This window comes from Anolis sagrei, chromosome 6 (assembly GCF_037176765.1).
Source record: "Anolis sagrei isolate rAnoSag1 chromosome 6, rAnoSag1.mat, whole genome shotgun sequence".
NCBI classification, from domain to species: Eukaryota; Metazoa; Chordata; class Lepidosauria; order Squamata; family Dactyloidae; genus Anolis; species Anolis sagrei.
In genome coordinates, this window is record NC_090026.1 from 126,523,068 (window position 1) to 126,542,279 (window position 19,212).

At 41.0% G+C, this 19,212-nt stretch overlaps 1 protein-coding gene across 7 annotated transcripts in view; it reads left to right on the forward strand.

Annotated features, from left to right (window-relative positions):
* Window positions 1–19,212, forward strand: part of ADCYAP1R1 (ADCYAP receptor type I) — a 153,527-nt gene that overhangs the window by 118,931 nt on the left and 15,384 nt on the right. For 2 of the 7 annotated variants that reach the window (XM_060782656.2, XM_060782657.2), the window contains exons 12-15: window positions 2,333–2,402; window positions 4,025–4,116; window positions 15,021–15,062; window positions 17,832–17,915. In XM_060782656.2, the coding sequence (XP_060638639.2) occupies window positions 2,333–2,402; window positions 4,025–4,116; window positions 15,021–15,062; window positions 17,832–17,915 (288 nt within the window). The remainder of the gene's footprint in view (window positions 1–2,332; window positions 2,403–4,024; window positions 4,117–15,020; window positions 15,063–17,831; window positions 17,916–19,212) is intronic. The other 5 variants (XM_060782658.2, XM_060782659.2, XM_060782661.2 and 2 more) reach the window with 3 other exon arrangements.

Consider the following 19,212-nt stretch of genomic DNA (forward strand, 5'->3'; position numbering starts at 1 on the left):
GCTTCTCAGCCTTCAGAAGATGGAGAGTTGGCCCTTGATATGAGATTAGGGCTCTGCTCAGAAGGAGCTAAAAAAAGGTTAATTAGAACGTCAGAAAGAATTCATGAGAAAGTCCTTGAAACATAGGTGCAGAAAAGATGACCTCATGTCTGTTGGGCCAGGTTTGAGCTTAAATTAGGTACTGATTCCCGGGGCTCTTCAGAGCAGACAAACTTGCTTTAATGTCACGTTCATGACCACCTCTCAAGTTTGCCTATGTTCCTGTATGGATTTTTGCCTTGCTTAAGTTCTTGTTTTCTTGCTATGGATTTTTGGCTATGCTATGACTTCTTGGATTTTCATGTACCTTGTTATTCTGGACTTCATGTACTTTGCTACTGTGGATTCCATGTTTCTTGTTACCTTGGATTTCATGGACATTACAATCTTGTATTATTGATCTTTATACTTTGGACAACTACTATTTTATAGTACCTTTTCTACTGCCTTTGGAGAAAGGCCCCTTTTCCCATTTGTATATACCTTTTGTACATAAATTATTTAGCAACTAATGGACTTTGTTTGATGCTGGGTGAAAAGGTGTTCCTGACCTAGTGTGCGACAACCATGCAGATAGCAGAAAATAGTAAGGACTTGGAAAGATTGCTGAAGGAAGTAACAGAAGAAAGTGAAAGGGGCAGGTTTACAGCTGAACAGAAAACAAAAATAATGACCAGCACAGATGAGTTGCAGAACTTTAATGTAGATCATGATTGCTTTTTCTGGAATTTTATTTTGACTATTTTCAAGTTGTGCATGGTGGAATTCATGGGTGCAGAACCTGTTGATATGGGGACCCAATTGTATGCATTTTCTAGATAAATGCTGTTTCAGTTGTTTGCTCAAGTATTTTGTATTAGTCATGGCCTAGTCTCTTATGAGTTGTGAAGTCTGCTAGTTAAGATCCACCTTTGAGAGAGAGGCAGTGCTCCAAGCGGATACGATTGGCTGCTTCAGAGAGGAACACTAACTCTCTGGGTGTTTGTATGTTCAGTTTGTTTTTGTGTCAGAGAAACACTCTGATGCGCCTTCCTCATGATAGGAACACAGGCTTGACAATCCCTCTTGGGAACCTCTTACAGCTTCAAGAAAGAAAGAGCTGCCTGCATAAAATACTAAGCACAGCAATAGGGAGGAAATGTGTGCTAGACTGGTCTTTCTTCACATTGGAATTTATGAAGATTGTGAATTTCTAAAAACACAACCAGAATGAAATCCTTGCCCATCCACATTGGTTTCAGTTTCTGACACATCTATGTATATGTCTTTCAAGAATATGTTTTTTTTAAAAAAAACTGATAGGAAACAAAATTCTTACCTATCCCAGTTAAGCTGTTGTATCATGTCAAAGGCTTTCATGGCTGGAATCACTGGGTTGCTGTAAGTTTTTTGGGCTGTATGGCCATGTTCCAGAAATATTCTCTTCTGATATTTTGCTTGCCTCTATGGCAGGCATCCTCACAACCTCTGGGGATGCCTGCCATAGATGCAGGTGAAACGTCAGGATAAATGCTTCTGGAACATGGACATACAGCCCAAAAAACTTATAGCATCCCTGCTGTATCATGGCCCCATTTCAGTAGGGTAGTTCATCTCTGAACTTTAAATTAGCTGTCCAAGATGCAAAACATAAGTTGAAGATAAGTTTCATTGCTTTGGACAAAACCTTAAAGGTAACAATGGTCTTGTTTTTGGATTTGAGCTCACTGTCGTCATTATCTTCTTTAAGGATTACAGTAAGAGTACAGAGTACAGTAAGAGCTTCCACTCTTGTAGGAGTTGGGATTACAGAACCTCTGCAAAAGTGGAAAAATCAAAAATTAATTAAAAAATAAACCAAGGAAACATTTCTCTAGGAATCTTTATGTTTTCCAGGGTCACTCTGGTTAACTTCTACCAAAGATCTACCTTGGAGTTGCCTGGAGGACCTATTGATGCCTAGACAAATTTTCTCTCTAGGAATCTTTATATCCTCCAAAGGAACAATGTCTGGCATAAGTTGGCCACAGAGTTGCTCTGGAGGACTTAAGGATTTCTAGAAAGAACATATTAATCAAATCTGCAAAAGTTAAACCCACAAAGGTGGAAGGCCAGCTGTAGATCCAGTGGATTTGTCAGGTGGCTCTAGTTGAAGCAACTGCAAAATCATGTTAGATTTATTATCATGCTAAATAAATAAACTTGAGTTGTGAGTCATCATTATAGGAGCAGAACTGTTTGTTTTCACTTGGGATGTTAATCTTTCTCCTTTATCTCTTTCATTTCCTGCCTCCTTCCTTCTGACGGGGCTCAGCTGCTGGGACATAAATGGCAACACAGCCTTGTGGTGGGTGATCAAAGGCCCTGTGGTGGCATCCATCATGGTAAGCCATACAAGAGAAAAGGCACCCTGAGCCAGAGCTAAGCATCAGTCAGCATGCTGTAGGTGACAGACCTTTCCGGAGAATGAGAGCTCATTTCCACAATCAAGACATCAAGAAATGTTAATATAGTAGATAACACTGGCCAACACACATTTTGGTGCCTCCAATGTTATCCCTGTTTCTGTGTATATTTGACCTGACAAGTCCAAGAATGGCTCCGGTTTTCTCCTATCATCTCTAGTTTTTGAGATACAGAACATACGGTATCTACTAGGCATGGTTAGGTCCAGTTGGAATCTTTGTAATTTGGAATAAATTTGGAAAAATTACCTTTTTGAAGCGATGTTGAACTTTTTTAGGAGACCGGAAATCCCTTTGCCCTTCCGAAGCTAGTCTCGCCATTTGAAATGATTCTGGTCTCTGGCCTCAGCTCAAGCCAGAGAAGCCAGTTTTAAACTGGGGAAGGCTGAATTTCCTCCCTTTGCTTTCCCCGCTTCTGCCTCAAGCTGGAAAAGCCAGTTTTAAACCAGGGAAGGCTGAATTTCCTCCCTTTGCTTTCCCTGCTCCTGAAGTAAAACAGTGTGTAATTCATGTATGATGTGTGTTTAAATGTAATTTTATGTGATAGGATTGTGATTGTAATAGAATTGTATTGCCAGGATGTAGTTTGACACAGAAGGGTTAAACAGCAAAGTAACATGATGTGAGAATGTGACCCTGAGTTCTTGCTCTGTGAAAGATTAGGGAGTTCCAGAGATAAACTTCCTTCCAGCTGCAGTTTGTATTAGTTCCTATCTCTTTTGGTGTGTGTTTCTTCACGTCCGCTGATGGTGTATGTTGTCTATTTTGAGCTGCTTAAGTAAAGCTGAAAACCTGCTTTTACCAGAGACTCCAGAGTCCATTATTCTGAGCTTCTGCGATACTCTGCTACTCGCTAACAAAAACTACGTTCAAAGTAAAGACCACCCAATGAAACAGGAAATAACACTTTCAAACCATTAATGAAAAGATTCTGAAGTCTCAGAAGTTTTGAAAAGTTTTGAATATTTTTTTTCTGTGAAAATCGGTATTGTCTTTAGAATCGAACCATCAGTGCCTCCTGATCCAAAATAAGTTTTGAACCATTTTTTTGGATCAAACAAGCCTAGTATCTACCACTCTCCATCTGCTCGCCCATAGAAAATCATGAACTAGAGCTGATGTGGTCTATCCAATGCCATTTTCTGAATCAGTGCCCCAAATAACTCCTGGAACAGACCTAAAACAAGAAACCTAGATTTTTTTTGTGTACTCAATATATAGTGTCCATTTTAATCCAAATTTTGGGGTATTTGTGGAGGAATCTTAGAAAGTATCCCCTGTGAATATGGGAAGGTCGTACTATAGGTGAAAATCCATAATGGATGCAAAAGCCCTCCATGTTAATTTTACCATTAAACTGAAAATTAGAATGTTATGCCGTCATTAATACATAAGGTAACATATTCCAGGTAACATCAGTATTTGTTATACCTACAATAAATCCAAGTTTTAATTACAGCTATTTGTGTAATTATGGCACCTGATCATAGTAGTTCCCTGGAATTTACGGATCCTTTCTGTTTGTTTTCTTTTCTTCCCAGATCAATTTCATGCTTTTTGTTGGCATCATCATCATCTTGGTCCAGAAACTTCAGTCCCCTGACATCGGAGGCAATGAATCAAGCATTTACTTGTAAGTGTAACCTAGAAGTACTGAAAGAGCCACCCTTGGTTTTGAGCTCTGACATACACATAGGAAAAAAAGGAAACATGTGGTTTGGGAGCTTTTTTTTTAATTTTCCCCATTTTTATTTTTCATTTGTAAATGGAAGCCAAGCCATAATCAGAAGCAATGCCTGTTGCAAATAAGCAGCTACTAAACTTTAACTGTATCTGAAAAGTAGAATTCAGAAAAGCACAATTGCATTGAACTGTGGAATTCTGAAGGTTTTAACTGTTTGTTGTCCAAAGGGATTGAATAGTTACCATATGTTAAGCCGCCTTGAGTCCTCTTCGGGGTAGAGAATGGCGGGATACAAATAGAGTTAATTAATCCATTAATTAATTAACTGGAAGCACAAGGAATGAAATGCATGAGGTGTTGACAAGGCACAAAAATAAAGGCACAAAAACCCAAATTCAAATCATGAGCAATAACCACTGGTTGCAAGGGAATGGGACCATCTCTTAGTTTGGACAATATATAGTGTTGCATTTGTCTTGGAAGTGTCATGCATCTTTTGTTCAATGATGCCACCCATTGGGAAGAACAATTCATGAAGTGCTTGTAGCATCAAGCTTACCCTCATCCCTTAGAGAATAATTCGTTTGCTGCCAGACAGTGTGAGTGTCTGACACGTTGAATTGACCTAACTGACAGTCAACCTCTCTCCTGATTAACATTGTTCCAGATAGTCAACTAGGGTCTCGTACAATCAATATGGAATGCATGATTCGATGCAAGATATCCAGTTCAAAGCAACTGTTAGTTGATTCCAAGAGAAGGTTTGAATACCTTCTTTAAAGCTCCACAATTAAATTGGCCAACAAGGCACTCTGTGGATGCAGTCTGAACAAGAGCCTATTAATTGTGTGCATTTCCATAAATTATTGTTACCATCAGAAGGTCAGGAAAATAAAGGGAAGATAGGTACAAACAGGAGCTCTAAGAACCAAACTTGGGAAATGCAACTTTGCAGAAGATCAAAGACTGGGTTGGAGATAGTGTACCCTTCTATATCTCCTAAGATTGCGACTTCCATCAACTTAAGCCAGCCAAGATAATGATGAGCTCTGATGGATGTAGGAGTTCATTAACAATTGGAAAGCTGAATGTTCCTCACTCAGGTCATGTGACTACCATTACCATGGATGCTCCCCACCCAGTGATTCAAAAATAGTCAGGTTCCATCCTGGTGCCTGACAACAGAACAGAATGTGAGAAGGTCAGATTTCCCACATAGGAAGGCCCAGAGCTATTCAAGAGATTTCTTGACTGGCTTGGAGTCACCTTTCATGTCTTGCCAACCATGTTTTGAGAAGCTCAGAGGTGGCCATGACAGCTATGGGACACACCTTGTCTGTGGCAGAACTGGGGACTGATTCAAAGTTCTCATGAGTCTAATCTGGCATCATTGTTATCTCTTGAGGGACACTGACTTTGTTGGTCCCTATAATTAGGTTTCCACAGTGGACTTGTAAACTCTCAAATTCGGTTTAGGCTTGGAATCTTGGCTTCAAGCAAGAGCGTTGTAAGCATTGCCCTGTTTCCATTTGTGGCTTGTTATGGTGATCACACCCAGACTTCTAGAACTCTAGCTTCCCTCACATCCCAAGGAGCATTAACTATGTCAACATTTGCGGTGTTGGTGGGTCCCTATAATGTGTGCACATGTCTTCCCAGCTATTCTCCACAAAGGTGAAAAGAACTAATATGTTGACAGTAGTTAGTTTGGATGTAGAATATCCACTCATCTCCAGTGAGTCAAGACCCATGCTGTTGCAGATTTCTTACACTGGAGGAAGGAGCAAGTCGATAGGATTAGATCTATCTTATTAGGCAGCTAAGAAGATGCTAGAAAGCATATTGTTTTGTGCCATCAAATAATTTCCTACTTATGGGGTTTTCTTGGCAATATTCGTTCAGAGTGAGTTTGACGCCGCCTCCTTTTGAGTTTGATAGAATGTCTCTAATGGGTTTCATTTGCTGAGCAGGGATTGAGGCCTGCTTCTGCAGTGTCCTAGCCCAACACTTTAGCCACTATACCAAACTGGCTTTCAATTTGAAAGTTCAAAGAATTATTTCTGATATCCTAGGAAATGGTGGCCAGACAGAGTAGATAGCCCCAGAACTAAGAGTGAACAACACTCTGATTAGTCAAAGGGGAGTTTCATAAATTCCATGGGTTCTCCAAAAAATCCAAATATGTCCAGTGCCATTTCCAATTCAGACTATTCTGCTGAAATACTACCAGTAACTTGCCAGCAACTTGCTATTTCTACTATCTTCTTTCTCTGCTATCTAGAGGCTGTGGACACTCCTTGTGCCCCAATACAACATGCCACTCATGTTTCCATCCATAAGTTTCTCTCATGCTGAATGTGCATTTAGGGTACATGCTCTAAGAAGTCATACCCATTCTCACCTCATGGCAGGGAGTTGGATTGGGTGGCCCTTGTGGTCTTTTCCAACCCTGTGATTCCATGAAATACAAGAGACTGTCATATAGGAGTATCATATGCTCAATATCAGAGTGCATGGGTAATAAACTACAGGGTGTTGAAGATTTATTATAGCAGAGCTTTCCAAACTGTGTGTCGTGACACACTAGTGTTCCGTCTGTAGTCTTTATTTACTTATTTGTTTATAGTATTTATATTCCACACTTCCCACCCCACAAGGGACTCAGGGTGGATTACAATGCACATATACATGGCAAACATCCAGTGCCATTAGACATACAACATATATAGACAGAAACAGAGGCAATTTAACATTCCAGCTTTCTGGCTTCATGAGGGTATGCTCTATTCTGGCCACAGAGGGAGCTGTTGCTTCACCATCCACTTGTGACACTGAGTCCTTGATGGAGTACTTCCTCATTCTTACGCACGCTGCTGGAAGGTTTTTTATGGTGATGTAAATTAGTTAAATTAGCCTCCCTGCATAAAGCTGTACTTAAATTTCCTACTTGACAGATGCAACTGTCTTTCGGGCTTTATAGGTCAGCAGCAAGCTAAATTATTAATGGTCGGGAGCCCACTCTGAACTGGGCTGGCTTCGAACTCATGACCTCTGGATCATAGTGATTTAATGCAGCTGGCTACTAACTAGCTGTGCCACAGCCCTGTCCTGGTCTCTAGGTGTGTCACATGAAAAATGCACCCTGCCCAGCAAGGAAGGAAAAAGATGGGGAGGAGAGTGAGAATGAGGAGCGGCTCAAGAGCCGCAGCCACAGTGAAAAAGGAAGCTCAGAGTAAGAAGTGACCCTCAAAGGGCATCCAGTCCATGCACCTTCAGCCAAGCAGGAAGACATAGTCAAAGCCCTCCCAACAGATCCACCCAGTCTCCATTCTAGATCTTCTAGAGAATGAAGTTCCACTGGAAGAGACCCTCAAAGGGCATTTAGTCTAATCCTTTTCAACCAGGCAGGAATGTGCAATCAAAGCACTCCTGGATGGCCATGCAACCTCTGTTTAAAAATCTTGAGAGAGGTTTAATCAGCCCAGAAGTGGAGTGCTCATGCTGTTCAAGTGCAGGTACTGTTGTAAGTTTTATAATTTGCACAATTTGTTGATTGAACTGAAGTAATTACCAGTAAAACAAAGATGTTTCTAATTATTAGAAAACAAAATCTGTTGACAATGATGTTTGTGATGAACCACATGGAGCGACTGTAGAGGAAACTACAGAAGAATCAATTAAAGTACATAAGAAGTGTAAAGGAAACATTTCCAAACCTCATTACTGTATAAATGAGGTATGGAAATGTTTCATACAATATACAAGCTCTTATAAAGCGTTGGTTTAGCCTCTGGTTTGCTAGCAAAACTTAATTACCATGTTGCAAAATGATGCATGTCTAAAAAGTGTCTTACCAACATGAAGAGTTTGGAAAGCTCTGTTTTATAGTATTGGTAGGGGATCTCCTAGTCTGCTCTAAAACATGTTTGTTTGTTTTTTTGTCCAGTGTTTCTCTGAAAGATGAAATTCTGAGCAGGTTCCCCAAATGATCATTTGAGAGATGTAAACATACAAAAATACAAATTTCCACCCTGGTTTCCAGGATTGTGTATCCTAGAGGCCACATGGTACCCAGGTCTCCTGGGGTTTTTCCTATGTGTATAGTTAGCAACAACAAAACAAAGACAGGCAACCTCTTATTCCATTTCATTTGCTCCCATTTTCTTTTTCAATCTTCCCACTTTCCCAGCTGAAGCCTGTAGCAATGCCTGTCCTTGACATGCATATGTGAATGTGGTACAGAGATGTGAATCTCTTTGGTAACATTATGCTGTCCATGCATAGTATTTTCAGAAGTGGCTGCATGTGTGCATGCATGCTAGTCTGTTTGTCATAATCATGTGGAAAGGCTGTATGGTACAACCCCCATATCAGTGTGGGATACATTTCTGAACTTACCGTGCAAACAGGAAACCATGGATAATAGTGAACCCGATTGAATTACTACTCCCAGAAGTGGCCATAGAATCATGCTGGAGAGCCTAAAAAATATCCTAGAGTTGTATCTTCTTTAGGAATCTGTGAGTAGGACTCTTTGGTAACTTTTGGAAGAAATATACCACAGAATTGCATGAGAAGCTACAAATATTCCTATACAGGACATGTTTTGTTGAATGTTGGTGGGTACTGATCCTGTCCTGTTTTGCTCCAAGGATAGCCTTTAACACCAAGTTTAAAGGAACTCAAACAGCTTTACTCCAGTAGAGTTTAAAGTAGCAACATCAAATATACAAAAGCAAGTTCACAAAACTAGGCAAGAGTCTCTTGGCTGAGCAAAGTAAAGACTTTGATAGTTTCTTCCCAAGGCAAAAACACTTACAAAGATTAGACTTCTTGCTGAAACAGTTACAGGAACAAAAACTAGGTAATTGGATCGGTTGCTGCCAGCGAGTGCTGTTTCCCCTGCTCCTGATTTATGGTCCTGAACCTGCACATGTGTCTCTGAGGAGTGGTCTGATTGCTGTGAGTCTTTTCAGCAATCCTGGCTGACCTACGCCTTTGCTTGTTGCTCCTTTCCACATTCTTGAAAAGTAGGAACAACCAGCAAGCCTCTTTCCTCTTCTTCCTCCTCCTCCTGAGTAGGTCTGACCATCTGCCCAGAATCTCCAGCTCCTTCCTCTTCAGACTTCTTCTCTTCCCATGCCTCCTCAGAGGGAGAAGTGGAAGAAACAACACACTTCATAGAACTTCAGGGGTATAATGACTGACCTATTCCTGTAAATGTCAGCAATGGCAGTAAGAGGAACACCTCCATGCACCTATCTTGACAGGAATCTTCTCAGTTTGACCCACCTATGTTAGTTCCACACTGGGCATGCGTACTCATCAGCAGAGTAGCAAAGTGCAAAGGCAGATGTCTTCACTGTATCTGGTTGTGATCCCCAGGTTGTGCCAGTCATCTTTTGTATGATGTTGTTTCTAGTGCCCACGTTTTGCTTGGTATTCAGGCAGTGCTTCTTGTAGGTCAGAGAACGGTCCAGGGTAACTCCCAGGTTTTTAGGTGTGCTGCAATGCTCCAGTGGGATTCCTTCCCGGGTAATCCTCATAGCTCAAAATGCTTGTCTGTTCTTAAGATATCCATCTCCTGTCCAGATATCAGACAGCACACCAATGCCTTAAATTAAGAAATAGTTTTCTAAGATCTACAGAGATACTCACACATACACCTCAGCAAGCTAGAGTCCAAAAGTGGCAGGCTAAAACCCAGCACCTCAATTCATGGTTGATGCCAAATGAGAGACTCCCTCCTGGGCACACAGAAGATTGGACAACTTGGAAGGCACTGAACAGACTCTTGTCAGGATGCAGAAATAGGACTACAAAGTGGAGTCCATGACATGCGAGTGTGGAGAAGAGCAAACCATACTGCAGCCTGAGTCCTGCCACATGCACAGTGGAGAACCTTCTTATAGCAACACCAGAAGCACTCCCAGGTGGTTAGCTACTGGTCAAAGGACATTTAATAGAATGCCAAGTTTTTAAACTTTGCGTTTTCTCAAATACTTTGGTTCACTCCTAGTATGATAAATATATAAATATACCTAGGTTAGTGATAGAAAAAAATATTCAAAACATTCCAAAATGCTCAAAATATATCCTTTAAGTATCAAGCACTCCTGATGAGAATCCTCGCAGTGCCTCCTGGACTGATGAGAATCTTTGACATTCAAAACTAATCCTGCAGAAAATTTGTACATGTTTGTTCTGCACAGAAACCAACACATTTTGTACACAAATCAGCATTTTCTACACAGAAAATAATATTTCTGTGATGTCATCTGAATATAGAATATGGATGTAGTAGACTTTGATGCTTTCCTCTTTTTTTTTTTTTTTTGTCCTTACGATTGTTCAATGGTCAGTGACACTGGCATCCTTTAAGGATGTGGCAAAGATGAAGAGGGGAAACTGGCATGCATAAAGTGCACCAGGAACATTTGTAGAGTGCAGAATCAAAAGAAGGCATACTCTCTGAGGAAACACTACTCATTCCAATCCAGTTAATTTTTTTCCTGGATAGTTTCCCATTTGCAAGGTTCTAAGTGCATCACTTGGAGCCCCCAATGGCACAGTGGGTTAAAGTGCTGAGCTTTGGAACTTGCTGACTGAAATGTTGCAGGTTTGAATCCAGGGAGCGGCATGAACTCCTGCTGTTAGCCCCACCTTCTGCCATGCAAATGTGAGTAGATCAATAGGTATCACTCCGGCAGGAAAGTAATGGCGCTTCATGCAGTCATGCTGGCCATATGACCTTGGAGGTGTCTACATACACACCATCTTTTCAGCTTAGAAATGGAAATGAGCACCATCCTCCAGGGTCAGGCATGATCAGACTTAATGTCAGGGGAAACCCTTTACCTTACCCTAAGGGCATCACCTTCCCATTTATTCCCAGGGATTAAGTTCTCTGCTTCTGTTTGATTTGGGAGTACAGAAATTCTGTTCCTTCCTTAGTACCACATTTGCAAAGGTACAGATTTATAGATACTTTGTTGTCAAGATGACAGATATTTGTGTTACCTGCAATTCCTGCCAGTTCGACTAATTCAGAGTATGCTGCATGGTCTTCTGTAAATTAGGAGAATATCCTGTTATTGCATGTAACACTGCTCTGAGCAATCCCATATTATGTGATGGGCGTGTATGGTTTGGCAACTGGCACATAGATTTAACACACTGAACAATACCAAGAATCTGCTTAGCTTGAATCCAGTTTTATTGGATTATTTATGAACACAGTTGAGATGTTTGCAAAGCATTTCCCTGGAGTTGAACAAAGCACAAAATTCAGAACTAACCGAAAAAGGAAATATGCACTAAAGTAAAGAATCAATATAAAATGGATTACACTAATGTGTTTGCTGTAGAAAGTCACCAAATGTTCAAGGCAAACACTCTGCTGTGTTTTCTCAATCCCTGCAGGGTTGTCAATTTCCATCCAACAAATGGATGTTTCAACAGATTAAGCGTACATCTTGGGAAAGTCTCTCATTTTTCCTGGGAAGGAATCCTAGATCCTCAAATCCCTTCAGGCAACATGACATGTTTTGGGCATTGTAGTCCAGAATGTAACTTTCCTGATTCATCGTCTTTATTAGAAAGTTCCTTCTGCCAATTGTTACTTTTCTTTTTTCTTTCTACCGAGAATGAGCAGCCAGTAATGCAAGTTGCCCAGATCTCATGGGATGATACACAGGGAAGTGTTCAAATTTGTTAGTCATTGGTCATACAGGAGTATCATATCTAGATTGATTTGATCAGACCTCACCTGGAATAATGCTGTGTCCAGTCCTGGCCTCACAATTCAGGATAGATATTGACATCTGCAAGTTATCCAAGAGGGTTGATGAAAATGGTCAAAAGTTGGATGCTAAGCCCTGTGAGGAGGCTCAAGGAACTAGGTTATGTTTAGCTTGGGGAAAAGATGGCTGAGATAGCCAGGTTTAAGTATTTGAAATGAGCTCCTGTTGAGGAGGGGAAAGTTTGTTTTCTGCTGTTCTGGAGACAAGGATATGGAGCACTGGACTCAAAATGCAGGAAAAGAGATTCCACCTAAAACATTAGGAAGAACTTCCTGGTGATACAAATATTCGAAAGTCAAATGTGTTGCCTTGGAGCATGGTGGAGTCTCCTTCTCTGGAGGTCTTTAACAAAAGACTGGATGGCTATCTGTGTGGGAATGATTTGATTCTGCTTTTCCTGCATGGCAGGGGGTTGGATTGGATGTCCTTTTCGGTATCTTCCAACTCTACGATTCTGTGGTCTATGATTCTAACTTGGAAGCACAGGTGAGCATTCTTGCCAATGTCAAGGAACAGCTGTATGGTCAAGAGGAAGGAATGGGGTGCTCCTCTCCTTCATGATGCTCCTGCAGGCACCTGTTCTGATGTCAGTAAAGGCAGGTGCAATGGCCATGAGCTCTTGCAGAGCTCTGTGGCCAGCTAGGAGCAGCAGCGACGGCAGCAATGCTGCCTTGATCCATCCCCTTTCCTGTGCTAATGAGTTCAGAGATCGGCCATGGTGCTGGTATCCCATCTGTACAGGGATTGGGCTGAATCAGACCCAGTCCAGCACCAGTCTCCTATCTGGCCAGCAGACTAAGGCAGCCCCCAAGTTACAAGCATCTTACTTATAGATAACTCATAGATCAGGACAGGAGTAGGATAACAAGAAGTGAGAGAAATCTTCCTCTTGGAAGGAAAATTCACTCCTGAAAGAGTTATTATCATGGGGAAAGGGGGGGGGGGGTTCAGCTGAAATTTTATCTCCAATCCTCATTTCCACAATAATCTTTTTAAAAAATAATCAAATTCTCCAGGGACAGAAAGTGAGGTGGAATCTTCTGAACAGGGGCACAGATATTTAAATTTCTTTGAATAGCCAGATCTTCAGGTTTTCAGGACTTGTAAACTAGCAAGGTGTTTATCCTTCTCTGCCTCACCAAACTACAAATCCAGGGATTCCATAGCATAAAATCACTCCCATCAAAGTGGTATCAAACTTGATTCATTCTACAGTGTACAAGCATCCCATATTTATTTATCCACTCCTTCTTGTTCCTGACTTTTAATCTTTTACCAGTTCCTTTAAAGCAGTGGTTCCCAACCAGTTTTTGACCAGGGACCAGTTAACCAGGAACGATTCTCCGACATTAGTACCAAAAGGGTTACAGATCAGTTTTTGGTCAACTTTATATTCGGTTTGGTTATCTGGGGTGCTGATTTGAAAAATTGGATAGACCACATTGGCTCTAGTTTCTGATACAAAACATATGCCACCCAGTAGTTGACATCTGCTCACCCACAGAAAACCATATTTAATAAGCCTCAGCACTATAAGAGGGTTTTGTGAGACCCGTTGTTCTCGTTGCAACCATGTGGTAACTGTGAAGCTGCAAACCATATTTTAGTTCTTGGGGACCACAGGTAGTCCACAGACCACAGGTTGGGAACTATTGACCTCACTACCTCTGAGGATGCTTGTCATAGATGCAGGCGAAACGACAGGAGAAATGCCTCTAGAACATGGCCATATAGCCCAAAAAAACCTACAATAACCCAGTGATTCCAGCCATGAAAGCCTTCGACAATACATTGTTTTAAAGTTTACTGTCTCATTTTGTATGCAAAACCAGTTTCCATCCTTCTACCTCCCCACAAAGCACAAATCCTCATAATCATATCCACTATGGATGAAACCTTTTAAGGCTTTTGTGTGTGCGTGAAAATTAAACAGAAATATGCATGCTTACAATGCACTCATGTAAATAAAAGATTGTCAGTGTGAGGGTTTCTACTTTAGGTAAATAAAGCCTTTCTGTATGGCATAGTTTTAACTAAAGTGTTTTCACTAAATGCGGGGTCTCGTCTTTGGTGTGCTTCAGCCAAGTCAGATATCACAAAGTTTATTTTGACTGCAGTGAAAAGGTATTTGGAGTCACATGACCACAAGACAGACACCTTTCCATTACAGCTACAATAGACCTTTGTGATTTCCCACTGGTAATCCCCTCTGGATGAAGTGTGCTAAGGACCAGGCCCTGTATTTAGGAATAACAAATTGACACCTGAGGTGGGACCAGAATCCTCAATTTGGGATAGTGGAGTGGCCCCAAATGCTTCGTTTTGTGTTCACTTTGGTGTAACACAAATGTGCCATTTCATGGTGTTGTTGCCACTGGTTACTGTTTCCCATGCATCCAGCCTCATGTGCAACTAGAGCAGTGGTTCTCATCTTGTGGGTCCCCAGATGTTTTTGGCCTACACCTCCCAGAAATCCCAGCCAGTTTACCAGCTGTTAGGATTTCTGGGAACTGAAGGACAAAAATATCTGGGGACCCCAGGTTGAGAACCACTGAACTAGAGCAAGGCTTTTCACTGGTGGCCAATGTGACACCAAATAAACTCTAGTTGAGATCATATTCTAACTGTAATACCAAAAGGGCTGGAAATCTGTTTGTCTTTAAGGCTGGGATCCTTGAAGAATCCAATGGATGCTTTAATGTCTATGCACAGGTGTTACTAGCCACATCTCTTTTTGGCATCTACAGCAGTGGTTCTCAACCTGTGGGTGCCCAGGTGTTTTGGCCTACAACTCCCAAAAATCCCAGCCAGTTTACCAGCTGTTTGGGATTTCTGGGAGTTGAAGGCCAAAACATCTGGGGACCCACAGTTTGAGAACTACTGGTCTACAAAGATCCAATGTACTTGGCTGCCATTGCATTGCTTTGATTCTGGGTTTGTCTCCTTTGTTTCCTTTTTCACCTGATTTAATCCTTTTGTCATGCATGTTGAAAATGGCAAAGCATGCATATATACTTAGCTAATGCAGGTGTACGTCATTCCTCCAACTAGCTTCATGGTGGAAAGAAACGAGAAACATGGCATATCCCATCGGTAGGTATCCTTTTACCTCTGGTCCAAGCTAGGGGGAAAGGGAAAGAAGCTGAGGTCAACTGATCTCAATGTCCTACACAAGTTGTTATTCAATTTTAAATGGCATTCCTTTCCCCCCCCCCAAAAAAATCAGAAAACACATCTATGAAATATGCAGGTTACGCCAACTCACGATTCTTGCATGATTGATTTTGATGTTGCTTGTCAGTGGGGAAGAGTAAACAATGATATAAAACAGTAATGGGAAGACAAGTGTATCCGAAACAGAAATGCATATTAGGTTGATCTAGCTCTTTTATGGTTATTGCTGAAGAGACAAGCTACAGATCAGCCTGAAAAGTGGCTTGTTTCTTCAGTTCCGGAAGCTGTTTTGAAGTATATAGTAAAGAGAATATTCAATTGTACATGCAGTTAGGAGTCTTATCATCTCATGCCAAGTCTGGATATTTGTGCATAAAGATCAAGGGTGGACAGGACAAGTGTGATATTAGAAGCTTACTGGGCCCAACAAGAATGGTCATTCTATGGCAGCTGAAAGCCATCAGCTTCTAATGCTGATCCAACCCAACTGGGTGCCTCTGGTTTTCCAGAGTCTCAGCCACAATGCAATTCTGGATCATCTGCATAGGAAGAATTGCTATTGATTGAGCTTTGGTAACTGTTTTTCTGAATGTACATGTCTCATCTACTTTGTCTCCTTAAGAGATTCCCATATTGTCCTTAATTTAAGCACGAAGAGCTGTTCTTTGTCACTTGATACTAACCACTTTGAGCATCAGGGTGTATGCATATTTCGGAATATCCAGGGTCAACAGTAGCAATAGATTTGCCATTAAGCACACCTGGCTTATCTAAAGGTTGACAGCTTACCCTCAATGGACATATTATACCTAAGAGAGCTTCAACTAGATTCATAGAATCATGAAGTTGGAAAGAAGCTCTCTGACACATTGGAATACCTGTGCAGATTCCCTAAAAGATGGTTGTGTGACTTCTGTTTAAAGACATTCCAAAATCAGAACGAGAGATTCTTCCAAAAGTTTAGATGGAATCTCTTTTCCTGTAATTCAAAACCATTGGTTCAAGTCATTGGTGACATTGAATTTTGCCTTGTAAACCACCTCGAGTCGCCAGAAGGCAAAGAGGGTCAGTATACAAACACAGTAAATAAATAAACAAACATGGGGAGAAAAAGATTGTTCCTTCTTTCTATGAGATCTTCACAAAAATATAAATCTGGCTATAATATCATGGTGTGGCCTGTGTGTGCTCTTCAGGAGTTGTATAAGTTGCCCTTTACTAGGCAGCTTCTTTGTCCTCTGGAGCCACTATTTTCTGCACAGTAAATGCTGCAATTGGTCATTTATTCTGTACAAAATTGACATATTTGTGGTTTGCATTAAAAACAGTCTATTATGTGCAGGAAACTATTTTTGCATAGAAATGTATTGTCTCCATGTAAACAATGTTTCTTCCTAAGCAGAAAATGCTGTTTTTGTCAGCCCACCGAATGTCTCAGCCCCTTTTACTCTCACTGTGAGAAAAACTCAAAAAATACACAAGTCTGTTGCTTTACGTAGAAACAAAAATATAATTCTATTCACTGTAGATCAAAAACACAAAGCAAAACAGAAGAATTGTTCTCACCAATATACAACAAACTATATCTCTGGCAAGTTTTCTTTACACGACAATATGCAAAAACATAGCAAAATAATACAGTCTCTCTACTTAGTTATCAGTAGAGTGTCCTTATCTTGCCATAAACAACCAGTGTCCTTGGCACTCCAAACTGCCTCAGTCTTCAGCTTCAGGACGCTGCATAACCACTCCCAGCAACGGTTTCTTCTTCAGCTCAAACGAGCCATCAAACTAAGCCAAATGCAAAGCTCAAAGCTTGCAAACCTAGTGCCTTGTTATATGCTGAAAGAGATAACATCCAATTAACTTGTGGCAGCTGTAACAGAAAAGGTTCTTATCTTCCATGTTACTTAGAAAAGACCTGTTGTAAACTTCTAGTAGCAACAGTTTTCTGCACAAAACACCTGAATGTAAACTCCAAATATATGAGTAGTCTTCAAAAACAGCAACATTTTTGAAGACTTCCCATAGTAGAGAAGAAAATGCTAGAATTTCTCATTGCTTTCTTTGAAAAGAAACATAGAGAGGAGTGGTGTTCTTCAGTTGGGTTCAGGTGTTGTCCTGCAGACCTTATATTCCTGGGTAAGGAAGAGCAGGATTGTCATGATTACCCTGATTGAGGTTTCTAATGTTCTGTATAGGTCTGCTGTTAGCAACTGTTAAGTTCATATTTTCAGCATCGAAACATAATACCAGTCATCAGATTGTCCCTCACTTCAATTGAACTCACCAAACTCCTGCATGGAACCCTCTTTCAAGTTATGTGGCTTACTCCATCCAGACCCAACATTGCAACCAGAAAAACATTGTATTTGTTTTTATTCTATCATTGTGCTTGTCCACTTGCTTTCAATTTCCTGTTCCTGTTGGTTTTGCAGCTTGGTGCAATATGACTGCATCTTGTTTCTTCTCCATCCTTCCAACTTGTCTTGCAATCCTCCATTCTTTCCACTTGCATCCTGGTTTCTGTTTGATCTTTTGTTTGTTTAGCATGGTTACTCATACAACTGTGTTCAGAACTGACGTACCTCTTGGTCTTGTCGAGTTGAACAACGAAACCCCTTTTTTGTTTGTTTTATTGTTTGTTTGTTTTTTGTTTCTTTTCCTGGCTAATCTTGTCACATTCAGCAGCTGCGTTCAGAAATGCTACTGTAAATCCAACAGGGCTAACCAGCATTCTTGCAAGATATCTGAACTATCCACAATTACCTTGTAAGTGTATGCAAACCTGTGGCGAATCTATATGTGTTTGATGCATGTTGCTCACATGTGGTCTGTAGCCATAGCAGCTGCTTAGAGTGGCATTGGTGTTCTTTGTGCCTTGCATGTCAGCTCTGGTTGCTTTGTTGCTTCTTGTGTGCTTTCAGCTTTGTTAAATTCAAAGGGAGGTATTCCACACTGCTACCTAGGACCATGAATTATGTATTTTTGGCTTTTAAGTTTTAATTTCAAGGTGGGCAATTTCTGGAGGTCGGGGCTACCCGACTGCTCTGAAACTCACAAAGCTGGTGGTGGTTTTGGTGGCCAAACTTAGCAACACTGGGTCAAAATCACATGAGAAGTTTGGGTTGTAAACATGGATTGGCAACTGTGAATGAGGTGGTGGGAATTTCTGCCTCCTTGCCATAGCTGCCCAGGAGACTACATTAGGAGGGAGAAATGAGCCCTTCAAAGTAAATGTGTTGCTTATTCCATTGCAAAATCAGGGACAGAGTCCACAGAGAACCTGGATTGGAGAAGGTTATATAAAATGGATAAAGTCTATGGTATCTCTGAGTCACTTGCTTCCTTGTTTACGTATTAGAGTTATACCCCATTTTCTCCTGAAGATCGGTAATAAAGAGAGTGGCTCAAAAGAACCAGCATGGTGTGATGGTTACAGTGTTAAAATAAGACTGGAGACCAGGACTCAAATCCCTTCTTGGCATGGAAGTCCACCAGGCAAAGCCTACTCTCAGAGGAAGGCAAAGACCATCTGAATAAATCTTGTCCAGAGAACCCTGAGAAGGGGTCACCTTGAGGTTGCCATAAGTTGGTGACCCACCTCATTTTAGTCTCTGAATGCTCATAAGGAACAGCCATGTAATTAATCTGTCTTCCCTAAATCTGCTCAAGATTTTCAATAATATTGAAGGGACTATCCAAGGTGCTGAGAAATAGAGCCAAACATCAGCACCAGGTTAGTCTGAAACCTAAGCAGAGATCTTAGATCAGTGGTTCTCAACATCTGGATCCCCAAGTGTTTTGGCCTGCAACTCCCAGAAATCCCAGCCATATTACCAGCTGTTGGGATTTCTCAGAGTTGAAGGCCAAAACATCTGGGGACCCACAGGTTGAGAACCAGTGTCATACATCATATGGAATAACGCATTGATTCCATTAAACAACCCAATTGTTGAATTGCAAGTTGTACAAATCACAGCCCAGTATAATGGCACTACATGGACATTGAACAACTCCACTTCTGGAAACTTGAATTGAATGTGGTGTTCCACACTGGGCAAGCATT